Consider the following 23889-nt stretch of genomic DNA (forward strand, 5'->3'; position numbering starts at 1 on the left):
TATCGTCATCGATTATATCGATTCGCAAAAAAGTCAGAAACTCTTACCTCTATTCTGAATGTGACCGTTGTCACTGTTTTATGCTGCAGTTGTTTATTTAACAGCCAACTTAACAGTGACCATGGAAATGTACATTGTTGTGGGAACCAATGATGCCACTCGTTTCAAAACTGTTGCGCCACTGTAATATTGGCGCGCAATTTAAATTTATTTACTTATTATATATTAAACAAATTAGATAAAACAATCTCCCCTTTTACTTATTTTTAAGTAACGGATATAATAAAGGTGACAACTTCTATAATTTTTGTAGCATAGTTTTATTTAAATAATCCAAAAACTCCACACAATTTTAACCAAAACTATATTCAAATCTATTCTATTAAAAACCGTTACTTTCTCGTCAACTTTTTTCTGATTCGATTTAACTCAGTTAAATAAATAATTTATATGTAAAACACTTGAATAGTTACTATTTTTGATAAACAGTTTTATTACCATGTACTTTAATATTGCACCCATCTTCAGCAATTTATTTTTGGATAATTATTTAAATTAGCTGCTGAGACTTTTGCAAAAATGTTGCCAAGCATTTTACAATTGGTGTGAGCGAGAGGCGCATAAGAGAGCACATATTTCAGTACATTATGTATAATATTTGTGTGTATATATAAAAAATGGGTACGGTTACATTTGCTGTTTGTGTTTATAAGACAGACAATTCGGAAGAAAGATGAATATATGTTATTTAACGCCGCTTTACGCTTGTCCATTCACCATCATCGCCGGCTTTGTTTTCTGTTAAACGAGAGATCAAAATATATATTAGTACAAATTTAGTGATATTTGTATTATTCAGGACTCACCCTTGTCCTGTGGCTGTTCACGCTTGGCAGGAGCAGCGGGTTTCTCGTCACGTGGAGCGGGTGCAGTGCGCCAGTTGCCGCCACCACCTCCTCCTCCGCCGCCTGCAGCACCGCCTTCCTTCGGCCCTGCTCCACGCACATCGCGATCACGATCACGTCGCTCGCCGGCTGGACGACGATTGTCGCGATCACGATCGCTTTGACGTGGTGCATCACGCCAGTTGCCGCCTCCAGTGTCGCGTTGTGGCTGCTCCTCGCGACGGAATCCACCGCGATCGCGATCGTCATCACGTCGTGGTCCATCATTGCGGCGGAAGGAGTCACGATCACGATCGCGATCACGATCACCGCCAAGACGATCACGATCACCACGCTCACGGTCACGTTCACCGCCACGATCGCGATCACGATCGCCGCCGACACGATCACGATCGCCGCCACGACGCCACTTGTCATCACGTCCGGCTGGAGCATCGCGTCCGGCTCCACGTTCGCCCCGCTCCGGACCAGCTCCGCCACGCTGGGCGTCGGGTTCGCGACGCACACGCCACGAGGAGTCGGCGCCACCTTCGTTATCCTTGCGCTCGCCACGCTCCGGACGATCACCACGCTCGGGACGATCTCCACGCTCGGGGCGATCCATGCGATCGCGATCATTGCGATCACTTGGTGGCGCATTGCGACGCCACTCACTGGCACCACCAGCTCCAGCTCCACCGGCTGCTGCGCCAGGACGCTCGCCACGATCGTTGCCACGATCACGCTCACGATCGCGATCACCGCCACGTGGACGCCAGACATCGCGCTCCTTTTCGCTGCGTTCGCGCTCGACGGCCACTTCGCGGGCGAGACGGTCGCGATCCTCTTGGATCTTGCGTTCGGCTTCCTCCTCCTTGGCACGCTGCTTCTCGTACTGCTGACGACGCTTCTCATCCTCGGCCTCGCGCTCCAGGCGACGTGCCTCGGCGGCGGCGCGTTCCTCGGCCTCGCGCGCATGACGAATCTCCTCCTCCTTGCGGAAGCGTTCCTCCTCCTTGGCGCGCACAAAGGCCAGACGACGCTCCTCGCGACGACGCACAATGCGATCGGCCAGACGCTTCTTACGCTCCTCGGCCAAAGCAATGTCGAACTTCTTGAGCTTCTCCACGAAGAGAGAAGCACGTTCGGTTTTGAGGGCATCCAAGTACTCATCGCGATCGGGATACGATCGCTTCGATCCTCCTGCGACTTGAGCAGCATCCTTTCGCTGCGATGCGTCTTCGGCATCGAGTTTCTTGATGCCTTCCTCATCCAGCTTGGAGAGCATCTTCTTGCCGTGCGCTGTCTGCGAGATTTGCTGCACCTTCTCCTTGAGACTCTTCTCCTTGATGGCCTGAATCTCATTCTCATGTCGCTTGCGTTCGCGCTCCTCCTGCTCCTGTTCCAGGCGCTTCTGCTCGGCCAGCTTCGCCTTGCGGGATTCCTCCTCGTGACGACGTGCCTCCTCCTCCTCGCGAGCATTGTTCTGCTTCTCGATGAACTCCTTGCGATCCTCGATGATCTTCTGGCGCTGCAGAATGCGCTGATGCTCGCGATCCTTGATCTCATGATAGTGATGCACCATCTGAGTGCGCAACTTGGCGCGCTGATCCCGCTCCCGATTCGGATACACAATGGACACGGCCCGAGTCAGCACAGTGGACATGTTGACCAGCTGGGAGCGTATCTGCTCCGAGGGCATCGACTGGAGGGCAGGTCCATCGGGACGATACTCCCGCTGACTCTCGGTGAGATCCGTGCCAAAGTAGATGCTGTTCTTCTGATGATCGATGCGGATCTGCATGTCATTGTGACGCACCGACTCCACCAGCAGCTTCTCCAGCTCAAAGATATTACAGAACGGAGCCAATTCCAGCAATCTCTTGAACTCAATGCTCTCATACACCTGCGATATCTGACGGATCAATCGCATGACGGTCACATCCTTGAGAGACTGTATATAAGGTGCCAGCAGCGTATTCTCCGTCTCTCCGTCCACTCCACTCTCAATGGTGTCCACAATCGACTGAATGCGCTTGCATAAGTTGAGAGGATTAAAGTCAACCTCCAGCCAGTTGTACAAGTTGCGGAACTCATCCGACACCAGATTGGGCACATTAAGACGCACCTGAAATGGGGATAAAGGCATTAACAACTAGTAGCAGCAGTTGCAGTCGAGTAGCCGACTATAAGATACCCGTTACTTCACTTAAATGTACTTTAATCTATCAAAAAAATAATAATAAAAACTTAAAACAGCCATAACTAAAGTTATATTCAAGAGATCTTAATAAAATTAAGAAGGCTGAGTAATGATAATAAAAGAGCATGTTTTGCATCAAGAAAAAAGTTCTAGCTTTCAAACTGTGATTGTTCGGGAGTTTTTACCGTTTCAAAACAGCCATAACTAAAGTTATATTTATATAACTAAAATAATATTACACCGATCTTCATGAAATTAACAGGTTTAATTAATGATTATAAAAGGGATTGTACAACATTAAAATGAGCGCTCTAGCTTAAAAACTGTGAATATTGTGTAGTTTTTTACATTAATATGTTTATATTTGAGAGAATCGCAGAGGCGGAGGGAGACAGGACATATATATATATATATATGATTTGGTTAGGAATTCTAGGTGCTAAATTTGGTTGCTCTAGCTCTCATAGACTCTGAGATTAAGATTAAGACGGATGACTATATTGACTATGCCATTTATAAACACTACAATGAATATACCTGATTCTTCAACAAGTTAAGGGTTTAATTAAATGATTCTCTATGCGGTTGTACTTACAACTTCGCGTATAAGCGAGACACGGGTTGGGGGTTGGGGCAGACCCAGGAGGACGGCCAGCTTCTGTGCCTTCTCCAGCGGACTCTTGTCCGCCTCAATGAAACGATCGAATTCCGGATGAGCCGATGGCAGCGGAATGGAGAGCGTGGCCAGCAGGACATGAGCTGCCATGCGTTGCAGATCGTCCTTGGTGAGGTTCTTCTTCAGCTCCCGCGTCAATTGGAACAGTTTCAACAAAGCGGCTGCATGGAAAAGTTGATTACCCGCCTTGCTGAAGACCATGGCCAACTTTTGGTAGTAATTGGCCATGGTTTTGGGCACCGGTGTCTTCTTGGACATGGCCATCAGGCCGTGAATGTCCTCAATGGCCTTGTAGGCCTCCTGCCACAGTTCCATCTGTATGGCCGAGTCGAGCAGATATAGCCTAGTGTCCAGGCACAATTGCTGCGTCTCCACCTTGTTGATGGACACACCAGTGGTCTGATTGCTGCTCTTGCAGATATCCTCGAGATGTTTGCGCAGTTTGTCGCACAGGCGACGGAATTCGCTCTTGCGATTGTACTTCAAACAGAACTGGAAAGCCATGCGAGCAATATCATGATACAGTGCCTCACAGTGCGTGTTGACGCGCAGCAGCTCCAAGCACTGGCAATAGGATTCCCAGAGGAACTTGACCCACGGCAGCAGAATGGTGCGATCGGAACGATCCTGAGCATCCTCGCCGCAAACGGCGCTCATCAGAATGGACTCCGGCGTGGCAATGTTGTCCAGATCATCCAGTTCGAGCACGGCGACAGCTGCCGAGGATTGCGCTTGAGCCGCCTCGGTATGCTCTTCGGCCATCTTCAAATAACCACGAATCACATTCTCCAGCGAATTGACATTCACCAGCTGGAACATGTTGCGGTACTGGAAGAGACCCTCCTTGGCAATATGCGACTTCTTCAGCTCCACGCACAAGTACAGATACTTGAACATGAGCGGCTCAATGACCGTCTCGGAGTAGGCATAGTTCCATCTCTTGTTCCTGAACACCTCCTGTAGCGTGTCCAAGGCACGCAACGGTTTGCCCACCTCAATAAATTCTGCACAACAGCAATAGAAAGAGAAAAAAACAAACGCTTTAAATTTGCCATTCACATTGTCACGCCGGCATTTGTGACACATTTGTGCGATTGCCACTTTTGACATTTCTTTTTGGGCAGCTCATTCGCAGCCGCATGGAAAAAATTTTCAGCTACTTACCATTGGCTCGCTTCAGCGCATTTTCCGGACGTTGAGTGTAACGCGCCATTTTTACTTGATAACAATTTAGTGCACGGACACCTTAACTTCTATTTTTCACAATGCTAGGCAGCTTTGAGGCTTGCTGTAGCGGAAAATTTATTAAAATCTTCGGCTTGCCTACGTGTGCGCCTCCGAAATTAATGTTAAATGACCGAGTCGATGACACGCAGAGTTGCATGCAAAATATTGTATATCGAAGTTGTCGACTATCGACTACAAACGTCCAGTTGTATATCGATAATCACGCGCAAATGCGCGCTTTTTAAATTCACAAATTTAAACGACAAACAATTGCTTAAAAACACAGTGAGATCAATGCTAACTAAACAAATAAAATTCGAAATTAGTTGAAATAAAGGTAAATTATTCTATAAATGTTGGAGGCTCGTCAATCGCTGGGGTAAGATTAGACAATTTTAAATCTAATATATATATAAAAAATTTGACAAAATTCTTACATAAATTCTAGAAAAATTTGAAAATTTAATAAATTACCAAGATTATTTTAGAAAAGAGGAAATATAAAAAAATTTTTGCGATCAGAACTCTAGGGGTGGCAACGTTAAAATAAATGACAACTTTTTTGTTCCCGGTGGCAACGTCTTTCAAGACAGCACATGCTACTAAATAAATAAATATTTACAATTTGTAAAATGACAAAGTTTTGGAAAAAGTATATACTTTGGTTTGCCCAAGAGCATGTGGATTTTCGAGTAGCTGAATTCGAGTCAATTGTAAAGTTATTCGGCCTTGAGTTTAGGCATATTAACGAGAATCGATTGGTAAGCAAAAAGACTGCTTGATGAATATGTAAATAATAAATGTAATTAATAGAAACCTTTCTGGCTGGTGGAATTTCCGAATGAAGAGATTGCTTTGAAGTACGCCTCCCGATCTGTGGCACTGCGATCAATAATTGAGCTGCATACACATGGTAACACAATGCCGGAATTCCACCAGAGATTGCAGTCTCATGTGGACAGGAATCGAGGGGAACTCTCGGAGTATTTCAGTGCGGACAGCTTTAGGGTGACAGTGGAAACGTACAACAAACATTTTAGTCAGCGGCAGAAGATTGATAAAATCGAGGCCATGGATTATTTACCCATCGCAGGCGCTGTTAATCTCAAGGAACCACACGTGGAATGGTGGTACTTGGAATTCTGGGGCTTGGATCCCACCGATGTGCCCGCCGAGCCAGAGGATATTGTATTTGGACGCATGTTGTGCCAAGGACAAAGACATTTAATTAAACAGCTGTCGCTAAAGCAGCGTAAATTCATTGGGAACACCAGCATGGATGCACAGTTGAGTCTGTTAATGGCCAACCAGGCGTTGGTCCGGAATGGTGACCTCGTCTTCGATCCCTTCGTGGGCACTGGCTCCTTGCTGGTAAGTGCTGCCAAGTTTGGAGGATATGTTCTCGGAGCTGACATTGATTATATGATGGTCCATGCCCGCTGTCGTCCGAGTCGCATCAGCCAAAAGGTGCGGGAGAAGGACGAGAGCATACGTGCCAATCTCAAGCAGTACGGTTGTGAGGATCGCTATATGGATGTCGTGGTAGCTGACTTCTCGAATCCCCTCTGGCATCCAAGGATTCGCTTCGACAGCATCATTACAGATCGTAGGTGATCAATATTTTTAACTTTTTTTCTTTTCTTATAAAGACTTGTCTGTTGTTAGCTCCTTATGGTATTCGTGAGGCCACCGAGAAGGTGGAGAACAAGTCCAACTCTAAGGAAAACACTCGCACGGCGGATATGGCGCATTATCCCTCAACCTCACACTATTCCCTGCAGCATTTGTACACGGATCTCATGCAGTTTGGCGCCAAACATTTGAAACTAGGCGGTCGCCTCGTTTGCTGGTTGCCTTTTCATCGGTAAGTCCAAGAAAAAAAAAAAAAATTCGACAATCTATATATATAAAACAAATGTCAAAAAAAGTCTAAAATCTATATATATAAAACACTATGTCCTGACTCAGTGACTGATCATTGCACCATATTGCAACCATAAGACCTAGGAAGTTGAAATTTTCACTAAACATAGCTGAGACAATTTTTAATAAAGCTTTGTTGGTTTTGACATTTAAAAAAAAAACAGCTAAATTCGAGAAATTTCGTATATAATAATGTTGATCCTTTCAATTGTTTTAGCGAGGATTACAGTGAATCAATCCTGCCACAACACACACACCTCCGGCTAGTGGCCAATTCGGAGCAGCTTCTGGCGGGAAACACAGCACGACGTCTGCTCACCTATGAGAAGTGCTTGGAGTACAGTGAGACAGCTAACCAAAATGGTAGTTCCACACAGATTCCCGAGTCCACACAGGAGTTTAGAGAGCGCTACTTTAATACGAATGGAACACTGGAGTCGCGTCAGGATCGTCGCATGCGGAAGGCGGCACAGCGGGAGGAGGGACGACTGCAGATGGAGATGCGAGGGAAACTCGTGATTGATGGACGTGCCAAGAAATGTGATTTAAACAAAGCTCGCTTCGACTAAATAATTTTCTAATTAATGAACATATTAAGGTGGTACATTTTTACAACTTATTGTTAGTTTGTGACTCGTTCCTTTTGCTCCTCCTGCAAGCGACAGTCGAAGATCTGGGCGAAACTCTTTAGCAGATTTGCAGTTGCCTCGGATAAGCTGATGTGCCTGCCCAGCTGTTGGGTCAGCGATGTGACTCCCTTGCCCTCAATGCCACAGGGCACAATGTGATCAAACCATTGCAAATCCGTCGAGCAATTGAGACCAATGCCATGTGTGGTGACGTAACGAGATCCGTGCACGCCAATTGCACAAATCTTTTGATCACCCACCCAAATACCCGTATCCTTGGTCGTGCTGGCATTGGGTATGCCCATTCGCCGACACGTTTCAATCACCATCTGCTCTAAGGTGCCCACATACCAGCGTATGCTCGGCTGGAATTGACGCAGATTGAGGATCGGATAGGCAACCAATTGGCCAGGACCGTGAAATGTGATGAGACCACCGCGATCTGTGCGATGGAACTCGGCGCCCAGTTGGCGTAATCGTCGCTCATCCGCTGCTGTGTAGCCTTTGGTACGTATGCCTATTGTATACACCGGATCATGTTCCAGAAGCAGCAGGAAATTGCGAAATTCTACAAAATCCGAAACTTTTTGTTTTGACAGCTGCTCTTGCAGTCGCAGACCGGCTGTGTAACTTAAACGTCCAGCGCGCACAACAGTTACTAGTGGTTTGATTGCTGACATATTGTTATAATTTATTGTTATTTTGAGCAATTCAACAAAATTCTCATCTTCCTAAATTTTGCGGGTATTGCAATCAACTGATGAGAGGTGAAACAGCTGAGCGCCAAATGCAATTGCAGTGCTGCCAACTTGTTTTAGAAGTCGTGTTGCCACATAAAACGCGCTGGCAAGCCTGGTTCACAGATCTTAAGCCCATTTTCAGATTGTCATCAATTTCCAAAATGTATCAAAATATGCAACTTCTATAATTTCAAAGCTAACTTTTTGCAGAACTTATCTTAGGATTTTGTAAAATTTTTGGATTTAATTATATTAAACTCCTCTTGGGACACAATAAACTCCCAGCATACATATAAAAATGGCACCTTTTGTCTCTTCAAATTACGAACTTAAAAATTTTCATTATATAGTTAATTATTTGCCAAGTTATTGCTTTATGACTAAAAAATTTAAATAGCGCGCCAATGACCGTTTTTAATCATTTATTTTTTACTCCACACTACCCCTCACATAACAGCAATGTCAACCAGTGCTGTCAACTTAAAGAAAGTAAAGATGTTAGCCAAATTTGTTGAGCAAATTTCAAGCTGTATACTTTTAAATTAATTAAAGTTTAATTAACATTTTTTAAAGCATAAAGTTGAAGTTTAATTGCACTTAATTCACAAAATACGCCAAATAATACCAGCAGTTGAATATAATCGATATATGATTTGATTTGCCACCCCTGTATGCGCTAATTGTGATTGTCATTTATGTTCTTCTTGCCACATACACTCACACACGCAAGCATAATATATTATTTGTGTTAAAAGTTATTGCAAAAAAGAGCAAAAGTGAAGCAACGTATTTATTATTTGTGTGTATCGTAACATATTGCAACAAGTGACAGCAACTTGTAAATGCAAACTCACAAACGCATGTAATTCTAATAGGACTCGGAGAAAAGAAAAAGAGGAGAGTGTGAAAGAGAAGAGTGGAAGGGTGAAGAGAGGAGGAGAGGAGAAAAAAAACGCGCTGGCATTGGCACGAAAGTCGCGTTGTTCCCGTTGTGTTCGCGGGAAATGACGACACGGACACGTCAGGATGAGCGGGGGGGCAATGTGGAGGATGAGGCGATTACAGCCACATATCATCCACACAATTTGCCCCCTCCCCCCCCGCACAGTGCCGAATTGGCCAACTTTCTGGCACATCAGCAACATCAGCAGCAACAGCAGCAGCAGCAGCAACAACAACAACATCAGCAACATTTGTTGCAACAACAACAGCAACAGGGACAGGCACCTATGTTGTGGCCACACCCACCACCGCCTCCGCATTTAGGTGTACAATATCCGCCGCATCATCCCCATGCCCATCCACATCCCCATCATCATCAGCAACATGCGCACCAGCAACATGCACATCAGCAACATGCACACCATCAACATGCACATCAGCAACATCCTCTAGCACACCAGCAACAACCGCAACCGCAGACAGCAGCAGCACCGTCTGGCCATGTCTATAACGAATATCTGTACAATTTGGCCTATACGGCACCAACTGGTCCGCCGGAAACATACTCCGTGTTGCCGGTGGGTCACGGCAACTTTCTCAAGGTGTATCATTGTCCGGAGAATGCGGTGAATGATGTTTATGCTCAGCAAGCGGCAAACTATTCGCATATCAATATGGCAACACTGGGCCAGCAACATGCCACAGCAACTGTTGCACAGCCAGCAACAACAGCAGCAGCAGCATCATCAACAACAGCAGCAGCACAACAAACGCCACCGATGCAGACGCAACTTTATGAGCTGTTTGCCACAAATCCGTTGCTGCCACAGCCCGAAATGAGCATTGCAACACAACAGCAGCAACAACAGCAACCGCAGCAGCAACAGCAACCGCCACAACAACCTCCACCTCCACCAGCAGCAACACAATTTCCACAATTTGATGATGCAGCTGCTCATGTTGCTGCTGCTGTTACTTCCAATGTTGCTGCCAGCAACAACGCCAACATGTTTATCAACAACCTCGTCAACAATTGGTCGCCCAATTTAACTGGCGCCAGTTATATACAATTTGCTGGCGAAGCGCCTGAAAATCTACAGGTAGCAGCAGCAACAGTTGCTGTTGCAGCTGCAACACAACCACAAACACCTGTCAAACTGCAACAGCAGCAACAGTTGCTGTCTCCACAACCGTTGGAAGTGCATGCCAAAGCAACAACAATTACTACAACAACAGCAGCAGCAACTGCTGCTACTGCTGGCGCAACAGCAACAACAGCCACTGCCATAAAGAAGACAGCAGCAATTGTTGTGCCTGGCATGGTTGAGGGCAAGAAACGCATTGTTGCCGAAGTGAAACCGATGCCCATGTCCTACTCGGATGTCCTCAGCAAGGGCAGCAGCAGCACATTGCGCAGCCCTGGCAACATGCTCGCCCACAACAACAGCAATGTTGCTGGCGAGTCGCGCACTGTCAACAACTTGGAGAACGGACATGCAACACAGAGACGCAAGGAGGATAATGGAAATGGCAATGGCAATCGAGAGTTGCGGAATAATGCCAAGAGATCGCCACTGCATGAGCTCAAGGATGTCACGGCAGCAACAGGCAATGCAACAACCACAACAACAACAGCCTCAACAGCAGCAACAACACATCGTGGCAAGAAGCGACAGCAGTCAAATCAAGCAACAACACATAAGCAACAACAAATGGTAAACAACCACAATTACAACAACAAGTATTATTTATTGTACACGCTCGACAGTAGGATACCCTGTATTAAAAGTTGGTTTTTGTAAAAATGAAAAAATTCGGATTTTTGTATTCGAATTTAATTTTTATAATTTTTTTATTCGGATTTGGAAATAAGTTATTTTTAGATTAGTGGATAAAAATAATGTTAATTTTATAATTTGTATAATACTTATATATTAACGGTTTCTGATGTATTTATTTATAAAATTACAGCCTCTATTGCAGCAGCAGCAGCAGCAACAACCACAACAGCAGCAACAACAACAGCAGCAACAACAACAGCAACAGGCAACACTGAGACCGATGAAATCTTTGCCGGATAAAAAGCGACCTGCGCAGCTGAAACTCAACAACAACAACAACAACAATCTGAATGGATATGCGACTAAAACCAGCGACAACAAGCCAAACAACAACAACAATGCTTCCGGCAGCAGCAGCAGCAGCAACAGCCAAAACTTTTCAACTCGCAAGACCAACAACAACGGCAGCAGCAACAACAACAATGGAGGCAATCGCAGCAACAGCAACAATGCAAATTACTCAAACAACACAGCAACAACTGGTTCCAGCAGCAGCAACAACAACCACAATCACAGCAGCAACAACAATGCAAACTCAACTTCAACCAAACGTTATTCGAATTCAACCTCGAATGCGAATTTAAGCTCGAATTCTGGCTCATATTCGTACTCCTCGAAAAGGAATCGCAGCGGAAACTACGCCTCATCCAATTCTCCGGCTCATGGGATTGCCTCGAATCGCAACTATGAGCTGGCCAAGCGGATACTGCACACCTGGTGGATCTACACACTCAAGTTGCTCACCTGGCTGTTCTATCTGGTCTATGACATTGTTGTTCTGGGCTGCAGCATGGCCTATGAGCGTCTCACCATGGCCTATGTCGCTGGAGTCGCCTATGCCCGCCAGCTGCACAAGGAGCTGAAGCAGAACTCGGGCAAGCCGAGCCTCTGGTGGCGCAACTATTGGCGACGCTTCGATGCCCGCTTTCGGAAGAACTCACGCTGGGCACTCTGGAGACGCTTCTACAAGCGGAAGCCGCCCGAGGCAAGTGCCGAGGCCTTCAAGACGGGACGACTGCCCCAGACGGGCGAAGAGGCCATGTACTCGCTTCTGAACTGTAAGGGCAAGGATGCCTACAGGTGAGTGTATTCATCCACTCACAATCACAAGCGCAAATTGAGCAAATAATACCAAGAATTCCAAAATTGAGAAAACAAAGAACAGACCTTTGCATTAAAATCGAGACCAAGTTCTAGAAGGAATCATTTTTTTAAGGAAAATAAATGAAATTAAAATGCAGATTGAATTTAGAGATCAAATTTTGATTGAATAGTTTTACAAAGTTATGACAGCTGGATGTTGGTTCGTCTTCAGATCTAGCAACTTTACAAGTCAACATTTTTTTCCGATTTCACATGATTTTTAACAGAAAAATGAAAGGTCTCAGAATCAAGTTTAAAGTGTTGTCTTATACTAATTACGATATAAGGAGTTGATTAAAAGTGAAAACTTGAAATTTCAAAATTTCAAAGGGGGGACCCTATGCCTTAAAGTCAAACCAAGATCTAGAGATAAAATATTTTTTTTTTTTAATAAATTAAATTTGAATGCAGAATGAATTTAGAGGCCGAATCATGATCAAAATGATATTCCGTTTGAAAATCGGTTCAGTTTTGATAAAGTTATGACAGTTTGAAATCGGTCAAATCCTTGACTAAGCAACTTTTCAAGTCAAAATTTTTGTCCGATTTCACATGATTTTTTACAGAAAAATGAAAGGTCTCAGAATCAAATTTAAAGTGTTGTTTTATATTAATTACGATATAAGGAGTTGAATAAAAGTGAAAACTTGAGATTTAAAAATTTGAATTTTCGAAAATCCAAAGGGGGGACCCTATGCCTTAAAACTGCAAATTTATCGGGAACAAAATTTTTTTCGGAATTATTAAAATTTAAATGCAGAATAAATTCAGAGGCCAAATCATGATCAAAATGATATTCCGTTTGAAAATCAGTTCAGTTTTGATAAAGTTATGACAGTTTGAAATCGGTCAAATCTTTGACTAAGCAACTTTACAAGTCAAAATTTTTGTCCGATTTCACATGATTTTTTACAGAAAAATAAAAGGTCTCAGAATCAAGTTTAAAGTGTTGTTTCATACTAATTACGATATAAGGAGTTGATTAAAAGTAAAAACTTGAGATTTAAAATTTTGAATTTTCGAAAATCCAAAGGGGAGACCCTGTGCCTTAAAACTGAAAATTTATCGGGAACATAATTTTTTTTCGGAATTATTAAAATTAAAATGCAGAATGAATTTAGAGGCCAAATTATGATCAAAATGACATTCCGCATTAGAATCGGTTCAGTTTTGACAAAGTTATGAAAGCTTAAATCAAAATTTTTGTCCTAATTTATGATTCCGTTTATGGATGCTTTTCTTACATAAATATTAGGTATCTTCAAATTTAACAAACCAAATGACATATTTATAAACCCTACTTGTAGCATATTGGGCGTACCAGCGGACAGTCCGCAGGAGCAGATACGTAAGCACTATAAGAAAATTGCGGTGCTCGTGCATCCGGACAAGAACAAGCAGGCGGGCGCCGAGGAGGCATTCAAGGTGTTGCAGCGTGCATTTGAGTTAATCGGTGAACCGGTAAGTTGTACTTAAATAACTGAAGTATCATCCAACTTATTTAATATTTATTTCTGCAGGAAAATCGCCTTGCCTATGACCAAAGCATTGCCGAGGCACTGCACGCGGAGAAAGCGTGGACGGAGCTGCATGATTTGCTGTCGCAGCTGCAAACCAAAATGACCGAGGCGGCCAATACAATAAGGCAAGTTGTCATAGCCGCTACTCTTACAGCACAAGGCTATATTGCAGTCGTTGCTGTGTGTGCAACGGAGAAAAAGAGGCGTGGCAGACTCTATAAAGTATTTGTAAACTTGAGCAGCATCAAAAGTCGAGTCGTCTGTTTAAACTTTTGAATTTCTAAGACTATAAATTGTCCTACTTTTGTCTAGATATTTTTTCAAGCAGCTTAGGTTCTTTTTCTGCAAATTTATGCAGTTTTAAATTCATATATGCATTTTAAATTAAGTCAAGGTCTTTTTTTTAAGTGTTTTCTACTTGCTGCAGCTGTTTAACTGAGTATTAACTTGATTTCTTTGTATACTACCAACAGATGCAGCACCTGTGCTCAGCGTCATCCTCGCAAACTGACCGAACGTCCTCATTATGCGGCGCGTGAATGCGCTTCTTGTAAGATACGCCACTCGGCTAAGGATGTGAGTAGCAGCTACTTAGTAATTTGATAAATTTATAATTAAATCACTCATGTTTTATATTAACTTAGGGTGACATTTGGGCGGAAACAAGCATGCTGGGTCTGCGCTGGAAGTATTTGGCATTAATGGATGGCAAGGTCTATGATATAACCGAGTGGGCCAACTGCCAGAAGGGTGCATTGTCGCATCTGGAGCCCAATTCGCATATGGTGCAATATCGCATTGTGCGTGGCGCTCAACAGCAGCAGCAGCAGCAACAACAACAGCAGCAGCAGCAACAACAGCAGCAACAACATCCACATCAGCAACCACCACCACCGCATGCTCATCATCCTGGTGGCCCAGCCAGTGGTGTCAGGTAAACAAGCTTAATCCTCTAAAGAAATAACATTAATATTAAACACTATTTTTACATGAGTTTGGGTCTGATTGTTCATTTTAAATTTGTTTAAAGTTTAAATGTTATTAAAATTTAAATACACATTAAAGGGTTTCCCAAATCCCAGCAAATAATTTTGCACCAAACCTAATAAAAATATGTTTACATTTTAATTTAAATTTTGATATACACTTAAATTTTTAACATAACTTTAAAGTGCCAATTTAATTGACTCTTTTGTTTTTTTAATTTCTTTATTTGCTCTTTTGAAAACAATATTTAATTGTATAGTTATATTGTATAATAAAATATCCCAAAACAGCCAAGTTTTTAAATTTCAATCTAAATTTTGATTTTTTATATTTTATATTAAATTCTTAATGTTGCTCAACATTTTTATTTATGATTTATTTTTTTACGAGCTGAATACAATTTAACAATTGAAATTAATTTTTTATATTTATTTTAAATTTACTTTTTTTTTTTTTAGTTTTGTAAAATCAGTTTTTCTAAATCAAAATTGAATTTAGATTGTGAATTCTTAATTTTATTTTGAATTGAAATTTAAGATTTATTCTTTACACCAGACTTAAATTTTTCATTAAAATTTTTAATATATTATTTTTGTACCTAATTTTTTTTATATATTTTCTTACGTTTAATATAATATAAATTGACAATAATTAAAAATGTAAATAACTAAAACCAATTCGTTTTTTTCTCATATTTTGCAGCGAGGCAACTTTGCATGAATTTCTGGATAATTTGTACAGCGGTCAGCATCCAGGTGCGCCCAATGCCACGCCCTTTGCTAGCAATACACGTCGTCGCGCCCGTCGCAACTGAGATCACGGAATGTTGCTCGGAATAGTTTTAAGTGTTTTTAAAATCTCTAATCTACAGTTCTACTCAAAGATACAGATGCAGATACAGATGCAGATTCACATACAGATATATAGATAGAAGATAACCTTTATCACACACACACACACTCAGAACAGCGTCTAGTTCTATGTTTACTCAACATAGAGATGATGATTTTTTTGTTGTACTCGTCGTACTATCGTGCATAGATGATATAAATGATAAATGATAACAATTTGCCTACCACTTAAGTAGTTGACTTCTGTGTTCTACATTTTACATTTAACATTTACCATTTACACATTACTCTTACAAATTACATATTTTACTATCCGCCTAACGCTTATGGACGGACGGACAGCTTAACACGCTTAGCTCGTAGCAAAAACAAGTCTAGTTCTAAGTTAAAATAATAATTATAGAACGCATACGGATTAATTAAATACGTCCTGCGACGACGTATGCTCCGGCAAATATGTAAAATCTAACACATCCGAATTATAAATGTTAATAAAATCATATAGAGAACCTACAAATAATTATTTTCCGTATTTATTATAGTCAATTGTTGTTAACATATCCGTTCGCCTGTTAAATTGCTTTATATGAAATACCAGGGGAACTGTATTTATAGCAAGCGAGATGTAAAATTTAAGTTGTCTTCTTGTTAACATTTCTGTTCACCTGTTAAATTGCTTCACTTTGTCAGCTGTTTAGAGTTCCATAAATTGCGGGTATTCTTTCTGTATGAGAGTGAACTGCAAGCAGTTGAAATACCAGGCGAACAGAAATTACAGCAAGCGGGAAGTTAAATGCAAGCTGTGCTCAAAACAAAGAGTGACAGAGATGGAGAGTGCTCCACTTGAAACTGCTAACAGCGGTCTTTCCGAAGTCTGCGGCCAGTTAAAATACCAGGCGAACAGAATTTACAGCAAGCGGGAAGCTTAAGTGCAAGCTGCGCACAAAAGAACAAAGAACGAAAGAGCGAGAGTTCCACTGCGACGGGAATGGGTTCCACGCATGCTTGCATGTATGCGTGAGCAGCAATGCAGAGAGAGAGAGCAGGAAAGCTCGCTGCATTTTGGCGGGAATGAATTCCATGATCCAAGCTAAGAGAGTGTTAGGAAATGAGAGTGCTCCTCGCACGCATGTTTGCATGCGTGTAAGTGTGACGTCACGATTAGATAAGAACATTGCCTGCACTGACCAATAGGAATTTGCCCAATTATTAAAGAAGCGTTCGATTTTGAATTGTCAATTTTAACCTGCAAATTGTAACTTACCAGTCCATTCAATAAAAAATACGCTGATTTACATAAGCAAAGTTTTGATGTTTTTTTTTTTTGTTTTTTAGTGTTTTATTGAAAAAATGCTCCACTCCATTTTCGCCTAATTTTCTACACATGATTTTTGTTTTTTGTATATATTTTTTTTTTGTTTCTGTATAATAATAATAATCATAATAATAATAATAATAATTACAATTACATACATAGTGTTTATATACTGCTCCACGATCCACAAAAATGGCTACCACGCATACAAAATGTATTGCAATTGAATACCTATGGAACCTAAATTGTGGGACTTAAAGTCTACTTTGTGGTTTTTGTTGTAATCGGGGATGTTTCAGCTTATAAATATTGTGTGGGTTTTTCTTCATTTTATTTTTCTTGTTGTTGTTGTTGTTTGTAACATTATGAAATAGCAAAATTTGCATATTTTATAATTATAAACTTTTTGTATTTTTGCAGTTTAGCGGTATAATTTATTTGTAATAAATTAATGAAACATGTGGGTTGGTTTTTTATTTGTTTTTTTTTTTAGTTTTCTGGGGGTTTCGTGGTCGTTTATGATTCAAATATATTTTTTTTCTTCTTATATTTGTTGACTGTTGTTGTTGTTGTTGCTTTGACTATCGTTTAAATTCCTCAACAAATATTGCGACTATTATTAAATTACATACAACTTTTGACCATTTTTGTGGTTTTTTCTTTTTTTTCTTTATACATTTACAAAACTTTCTGACTTACGCTGAACCAACTAAATTGTGTTTTTTTTTTGTATTTTTGTATTTTTTTTGCCATTTATTATATTATTATATACTGTATAAATTAAATTCTATGCTTAAATACATAGATTAATTCCTTGCTCACACACAATTAAATTTAATAAGCATTAGGCTCAATTGATAAATTGTTTTTATGCTTTCGTTTTTTTTTTTTTAGATTTTGTTGTTTATCTATACAAAGCTTTGTACAACTAAAATAGTTAAAAAGAGAAAAAAGCAACAAATAAATGTATTTTTTTTTTTCATTATTAGTTATGAATGTTTATGCAATGTGAGGCACTGCACATACATACATACATATACATATACATGCATAAACATACGCACAGTAAGTTAAGAAAGTGTTTTGACAAAATCCAAAATTAACACATTTTCTTTTGCGAAATAAAAAAAATAATTTTTAAATAAAAAACCAAAATATGTGAATTTGTATTTTGTCTAAATACTTGCTGGACTCACTGTAAGTAGTTACATATATATGTAAGGCAAATGCCAGCTGGAAATGATGCATTACATGATTATTACTCGTATTATAATCATTATTATTTATTTATTAATAATAATATATAGTATCAATAATAACAATATGCCCTTTAGTGTGATTTTCTGCTTATATGCTATTTTTTTCTATAGCTGTACTTAAATGTTTTTCATACTTTTTTTCCACTTCATTTGCTGCTTGCACTTAAAAGTTAATACAATTTCCGTTTAATGTATGTGTATGTATGCATGTGTATGCCAGTGTGTGTGTGTGTGTGTGTGTTGTAGGTGTGCTTATGACTCTTTTGGAACAAACTGTTTGCTCCTGGCGCTGCTCAATTGCTTTTCCTGCTTTCTTTCTTTACTCAATTTCCCCTTTTTTTACTTTTCCTCTTTTGTTTTTAGGGTTTTCAGGTTTTCAGTTTCCCCTTCTAAGCTCTATGTTGGCGCCTAACCGCATTTTCCCGATATTATTTCGGTGTCTTTCGGTGTGTCAGCTCCTGTGAAACATCGTCCAGCAGTTTTGTGGCATAACCATTGACATTGCCATTTCCATAGCCATTTGACAGTTTCGTTTTGCTGTGAACACTGCCGCCATTTTCCATTGGCGACGCATTCACGTTGCCATTGCCATTGGCCAATGGCTTGTAGCCATTCTTTAGGCCATTTGCATGGCCATTGGTAAGAGTGGCGCTGCCATTGGCCTTGTCCGTTGTTGTTGCTGTTGTTGCTGCTGCTGCTGCTGTTGGTTGTGGCATGAACAGATCGTCGTGGGCATTGATGCTCTTGCAGTAGCCATTGGGCTTGGCATTGGCAATGGCATTGGCGTGTCCATTCGCCAGCAGCGCATTCTTCTTCTGCAAAACAAAACAGAGAGAAAGAGAGAGAGACAGTGAGTTGGAGCTTACTAGGCGTATACTTAATAATGTTATATACTAAGCCAAAACATTTTATTTAATAGTTTCGCCACACAAGTTGAAAAAAATCATACTGAGTAACTCAAAACTAGAAAAATTGCAAAATAAAATAAGATAAAAATTTATTTGTGAAAAATTGAATTTGAAATGTTAAAATTAGAAAATTCATATTTGAGAATTTATATTGTGATTTTTTTATAATAAAATAATAAATTGCTTGTAATTTTCTATAGTTCAAATTTAGTTAAATTGTCTTTTTAATTGTTAAGAATCATCTAAAATCACCGAGTGTCTTTCACTTATTTATGTAATTTCTAATTTCTTTAAAAATATTTTAAATTCACATGAGATATCGAGCGAGAGAAGAGTTGTTTAGCTGGGGGGGCTTACTGGGCGTATACTTCATCAAATTTGATAACTGTGCGCCCCACAAAAACCGTTAGTTATGTAATATGCCGAGGCGACGCTTTGTCTGCATTTGTTTATTATTTTTATTTTTTTTTTATTATTATTATTTTTTCTTCATTTGTATTTTGTCTCTGTTTTTTTTCTCATTCAACTTTCACTTGTGGATGCTGTGGGTCGCCGCTGCCAACGTCGCTGTCGGCGTCGGCGTCGACGTCGCTGCTGACATCGTAAGCGTTCATTAAACGGCATCATTTGTCGTTTTTATGTCGTTTTTTTCTCTTTTTTTTTTGGGTCTTGTCTTGTCGGAATTCGGCATTCAATTCTCCACAGAGGGAGAGAGAGCTACTTGTCGAAATTTCGTTAATGAATTTAGACCAAAGATATGTGAAATAGACAATCTGGCCGCAAGGTGCAGACCAACATTTTCCAAAAATAGCCGTAACCAAAACCGTAAACGTAGCCCCCAAAAAAATGCGATGATATAAGAGCTGAAATTTCAGTTTCTGTTCACATTGCAACGCTTTCATTAACTCAATCCGGAATCTGAACCGACAAACAAACACACACACACACATACACACTTTATGTTTATGTCATTTGTGGCTTAAAAGGGCCTTTTAACGTAACGTGGGAAGTTGGCAACTGGGCCGTTTCTTCAGGCCTTTACTGATAATTATCATAATGGGCGGACGTGAAAAGGTGACCACAAAAAAAAATATAAGATCAGCTCATTTCCGAATGCGTTTTCTAGACCCTACACTTCAAAAGTACTAAAGGTATATTGGGTCTATGAACAGGGAAAGCAAAACTATGGAATAGTATTTACATTTTTTAATTAAACAACTCTTGATTAAACAAAAAATTATTGTATAATGGTTACTACAGTTTTTTCCGCATTCAACAATTATTTTTATAATTTAATTAAATATTTTAGCAAAAAAATAAACAATTAAGTTTTTTTTACTTTTATCAAAACTATTTTTTAAATCAATTCAATTCAAATTAATTTGTTCTACTAAAATTTAGCAAAAGTTGAAGAGATACTACAGTACTACTAGATATTTTTTTGAAATTTGATTTAGTTTGTTAAATATTTTAACAAAAAATAATTAGTTTTCAAAATTTTAAAGATATTTGTTAAGCTATTTCTTAAATCAATTAAACTTATTTAATTTTTTTTCACTAAAATTAAGAAATATATAGTTGTTAGAGCTTTAGAACACCCCCTTCGGTCGCGGAACCTCGAAAAAACGACTTATAAGAGCAATTTCAAAGCTATAGCCGTAAGTTTTGGCACAGTTTATACAATTGGTAGTTCTAATGTGCCCTGAAAATTTCATTACGATCGGTTAATAAACTTGAAAGTTATTTACAAAGTTATTTTACACAGCTTTGGTACAAATGAAGAAGAAAACAATAACATAGCCTCACATATTTAAGCATTTTAGATTGTATTATTAATATAATTTGATTTTAGAATAAGTACAGGGTCACGAATAGTAGGGATCGCTCAACTGTAAGCCGTTCAACTACTAGTTTAATTCTTGATAGCACTTACCATGAGACGGTTTCTGTAGGCTGCCTTGTAGAACTCGTTGAAGAGGAAGAAGAACATGACAGCGTGCATTCCGATCCACCAGACAAATGCCTTCGGATAATTGCAATCGATGAAGAGCAATTGGAAGGCGTGCACCATGATCAATATGAACTGAACCTGCAGTTAAATAAATATTAGTATTATAACAATTGAAAAGTCCCTACAATTTGTAGACTTGCCATTTGCAGCGTTGTCAGGTACTTCTTCCACCAGAGATACTTCTGATATTGTGGACCCATGGCCGAGAACATGTAGTACGTGTACATCACAATGTGCACAAAGGTATTGAGCAGGCCAAAGAAAGTGCTATGTCCACCTGAAAGAACATTAAAAGGTACAGATAGAAAATAAGCATAAATTTCATAATAACCTTTAAATCAGGAGAGATCAAATTAGAAAGGCAAATATTAAAAATAATAAAAATGCAATTACTCGAAAAAAGAAACTAGCAAAAAGGTATCTAGACTAAGGGCGCTATTTTATTCCATTACAAAAGTATAGATATTACCATGAAAGTTGAGTTTAAAAAAAATTGAACGCCAAATTCGAAAACATAATAAACTTTTTTGCTCAGTTTTTATTATAAAAATCATTTTTATTTATTAAAATTAATTTAAGTAATAAAAATCAGAAATATTTAATGTATTTAAATTTTTATTTTAAAATCACACTAAATTCTTAATTTCAATTTTTATTATAAAGATCAATTACTTGCCAATTTTTATAATAAAAATTGAAATTTTTATATAAATTTTCAATTTTTTCAATTTTTATTATAAAGATCAATTACTTGCCAATTCTTATCATAAAAATTGAAATTAAGAATTTAGTGTGATTTAAAAATACAAATTTAAATATAATAATTATTTCTGATAGTAAAAAATTGGCAAGTAATTGATTTTTATAACAAAATTTGAAAAATTGTCTACCTTGGCTTAAAAGACATTTGAACTCAGTTTTTATTTTAAATTTTTATTAAAAAAACATATTATATTACACAAAATAATACTTGGCAATAAATTTTAATTAATTTAATTTAATTTACTATCGTGGAATAAGAAGAGGGTCTCGCTTGAGTATTGATAGCAGAAAACAGAATTAAATAGGAAATTTCGTTTAGTTTTTTACAAGTGTCCGAAAATTGGAAAAGCAAATATTTTGAGAATTCAGAAAAACAACTTTATTTTAATGACTTGATTTTTAGTAAGATAAAAAATTTAGATTTCGGCTTTCGAAATTTTTTTAACAATTAAAAAAAAGTATTCTTTCTTAGTTGAATTTTTATTTAATATATTTTTTTCTTTTTTTTTTGTTTTTAATTTAATAGGTAATACTGTCTTATTCTAGCGCAACAAGTATAAAACTTTTAGGTTGCTGCGCTAGTCATTTTTTTCTAGGTAAGTTTAGCTGACAAAATTTTTGGCAATTCTATGATTTTCAAGTGATATATGTGGAGTACGCACCTGGTGTGAATTTAACGCCGAACCACACGGACATTGGCATGCAACCGTGATGAATGACATGGAGTGTTGTTACCTGGCTCGTTTTCTTGCGCAAGACAAAGAAGATCTGCAATATTCAAGAGATAATAAATTATTATAATAATTTCATATTTAATAAAATTTTTATTTTTAATTTTATTTATTTATTTAGTGTTATTTTCAATTAATTTATTTTATTTATTTATTTAGTTTTATTATTTATTACTTACCGTATCCATGAACTCTGTGAACTTGGAGAAGTAATACCACCAGCACGCATGAACCATCTGGATTGTAGGGTAACAAACAAATGCGGAAGAGGGAAGAATACAAAAATATCGATTAACAATTGAAGATTGCAATTTCAAGACGTGCATTCACTTCAAATCAATTCAATATACTCTACAGCTCATAGAGTAAAGGGTAGCGTATACTGACAGTTCGACTATGCCGAACCTTTTTCATTTCATTTCATTCGCACTTAAAGAAAAATAAAGAGATAGAAATTCATTGTTAATATTAAATCAGAATGAAATTCACTTTCAATTCAATTTATTTCAATTCAATTCAAGTCAAATCGAAAAAACATTCATGCATCACGCTTCAAGGGGATCAATTAAAGACTAAAACTAATTATATTAATTGTCCAAATGCATCAAATTTAACAAAAATATATTTATATATTGAGAAGAGTACAATAAAAGTCGGGTTGGGGGGCGGGGGAAAGTTTACACATTCAATTAAATTGTTGAAAAGTTGAAATTGAATTATCAAAAGTCCTGACCATTAGCAGAGATAATTGAAATAATTATTGTATATTGTATAGATATAATAATATAGATATCAAGTGTAGATTGTAGATTGTAGGCAGAGGGCAAAGTCGGGAGCCCCATAAATTCCTAAGGTAGAGTATCGAGCTGTGGGTGGGTAGGGTGAAATTCACATACGTTTAGTGACATTTTTTTTATAGAAAAATATACTGACAGTTATGCACGGCATACACATGCTAAGATCTGGATTAAAATCAGTTATTAATTATCATTAAACTGTTAGTTTTACTTATGGATGGTGCATATTTATAAATGATTAATATGATTAAACCATCGACTGATCACCAAGAATATACAGTGTGTTAAGTAATTATTTTCACATATTTTAATTAACATAATTAATAATTAATTGTTTTTAATAGTAAAATATATTTTTTTGTTAAAAAATTACATGTATTTTTATCTTTATCAAAACAATTACTTGACACACTGTATGCAATAAATACTACAATATTATATATGAACTAGATATTCCATTCCTATTCCAGAACCAAAATTTGTCAAGCACACACACACCAAAGAAAAGCAAAAAAATTTGTAGATGCATTCATAATTATC

General features: G+C 38.7%; 5 protein-coding genes across 10 annotated transcripts in view; 2 read left to right on the forward strand and 3 right to left on the reverse strand.

Moving 5' to 3' along the window:
* Window positions 1-469: 469 nt before the first annotated feature.
* Window positions 470-5138, reverse strand: LOC117789838 (eukaryotic translation initiation factor 3 subunit A). The gene is made up of 4 exons (XM_034628984.1): window positions 4928-5138; window positions 3683-4767; window positions 867-3012; window positions 470-798 (listed from the first exon to the last, which is right to left on the reverse strand). The coding sequence occupies exons 1-4, from the start codon at window positions 4974-4976 to the stop codon at window positions 749-751; spliced, it is 3330 nt and encodes a 1109-aa protein (XP_034484875.1). The 5' UTR covers window positions 4977-5138; the 3' UTR covers window positions 470-748.
* A 438-nt stretch (window positions 5139-5576) lies between these two features.
* LOC117791955 (tRNA (guanine(10)-N2)-methyltransferase homolog) lies at window positions 5577-7506 on the forward strand. The gene is made up of 4 exons (XM_034631897.1): window positions 5577-5751; window positions 5804-6596; window positions 6656-6854; window positions 7131-7506. The coding sequence occupies exons 1-4, from the start codon at window positions 5623-5625 to the stop codon at window positions 7480-7482; spliced, it is 1473 nt and encodes a 490-aa protein (XP_034487788.1). The 5' UTR covers window positions 5577-5622; the 3' UTR covers window positions 7483-7506.
* Window positions 7474-8281, reverse strand: LOC117791956 (putative lipoyltransferase 2, mitochondrial). The gene has a single exon (XM_034631898.1). The coding sequence runs from the start codon at window positions 8220-8222 to the stop codon at window positions 7536-7538; it is 687 nt and encodes a 228-aa protein (XP_034487789.1). The 5' UTR covers window positions 8223-8281; the 3' UTR covers window positions 7474-7535.
* Window positions 8282-8907: 626 nt separating this feature from the next.
* On the forward strand, window positions 8908-16086 carry LOC117791451 (putative uncharacterized protein DDB_G0282129). The gene is made up of 7 exons (XM_034631213.1): window positions 8908-10939; window positions 11196-12145; window positions 13516-13669; window positions 13729-13853; window positions 14202-14304; window positions 14373-14662; window positions 15418-16086. The coding sequence occupies exons 1-7, from the start codon at window positions 9287-9289 to the stop codon at window positions 15527-15529; spliced, it is 3387 nt and encodes a 1128-aa protein (XP_034487104.1). The 5' UTR covers window positions 8908-9286; the 3' UTR covers window positions 15530-16086.
* Window positions 16087-18246: 2160 nt separating this feature from the next.
* The window catches only part of LOC117792128 (elongation of very long chain fatty acids protein AAEL008004), a 46155-nt gene continuing 40512 nt past the window's right edge, over window positions 18247-23889 (reverse strand). For 4 of the 6 annotated variants that reach the window (XM_034632119.1, XM_034632120.1, XM_034632121.1 and 1 more), the window contains 5 exons: window positions 22732-22788; window positions 22484-22589; window positions 21200-21336; window positions 20982-21137; window positions 18569-18955 (listed from right to left, as the gene is read on the reverse strand). In XM_034632119.1, coding sequence (XP_034488010.1) covers window positions 18569-18955; window positions 20982-21137; window positions 21200-21336; window positions 22484-22589; window positions 22732-22788 — 843 coding nt within the window. Of the gene's footprint in view, window positions 18956-20981; window positions 21138-21199; window positions 21337-22483; window positions 22590-22731; window positions 22789-23889 lie in introns of all 6 variants that reach the window. The other 2 variants (XM_034632124.1, XM_034632122.1) reach the window with 1 other exon arrangement.

The sequence above is a fragment of the Drosophila innubila genome (genome assembly GCF_004354385.1).
Source record: "Drosophila innubila isolate TH190305 chromosome 3R unlocalized genomic scaffold, UK_Dinn_1.0 2_E_3R, whole genome shotgun sequence".
NCBI classification, from domain to species: Eukaryota; Metazoa; Arthropoda; class Insecta; order Diptera; family Drosophilidae; genus Drosophila; species Drosophila innubila.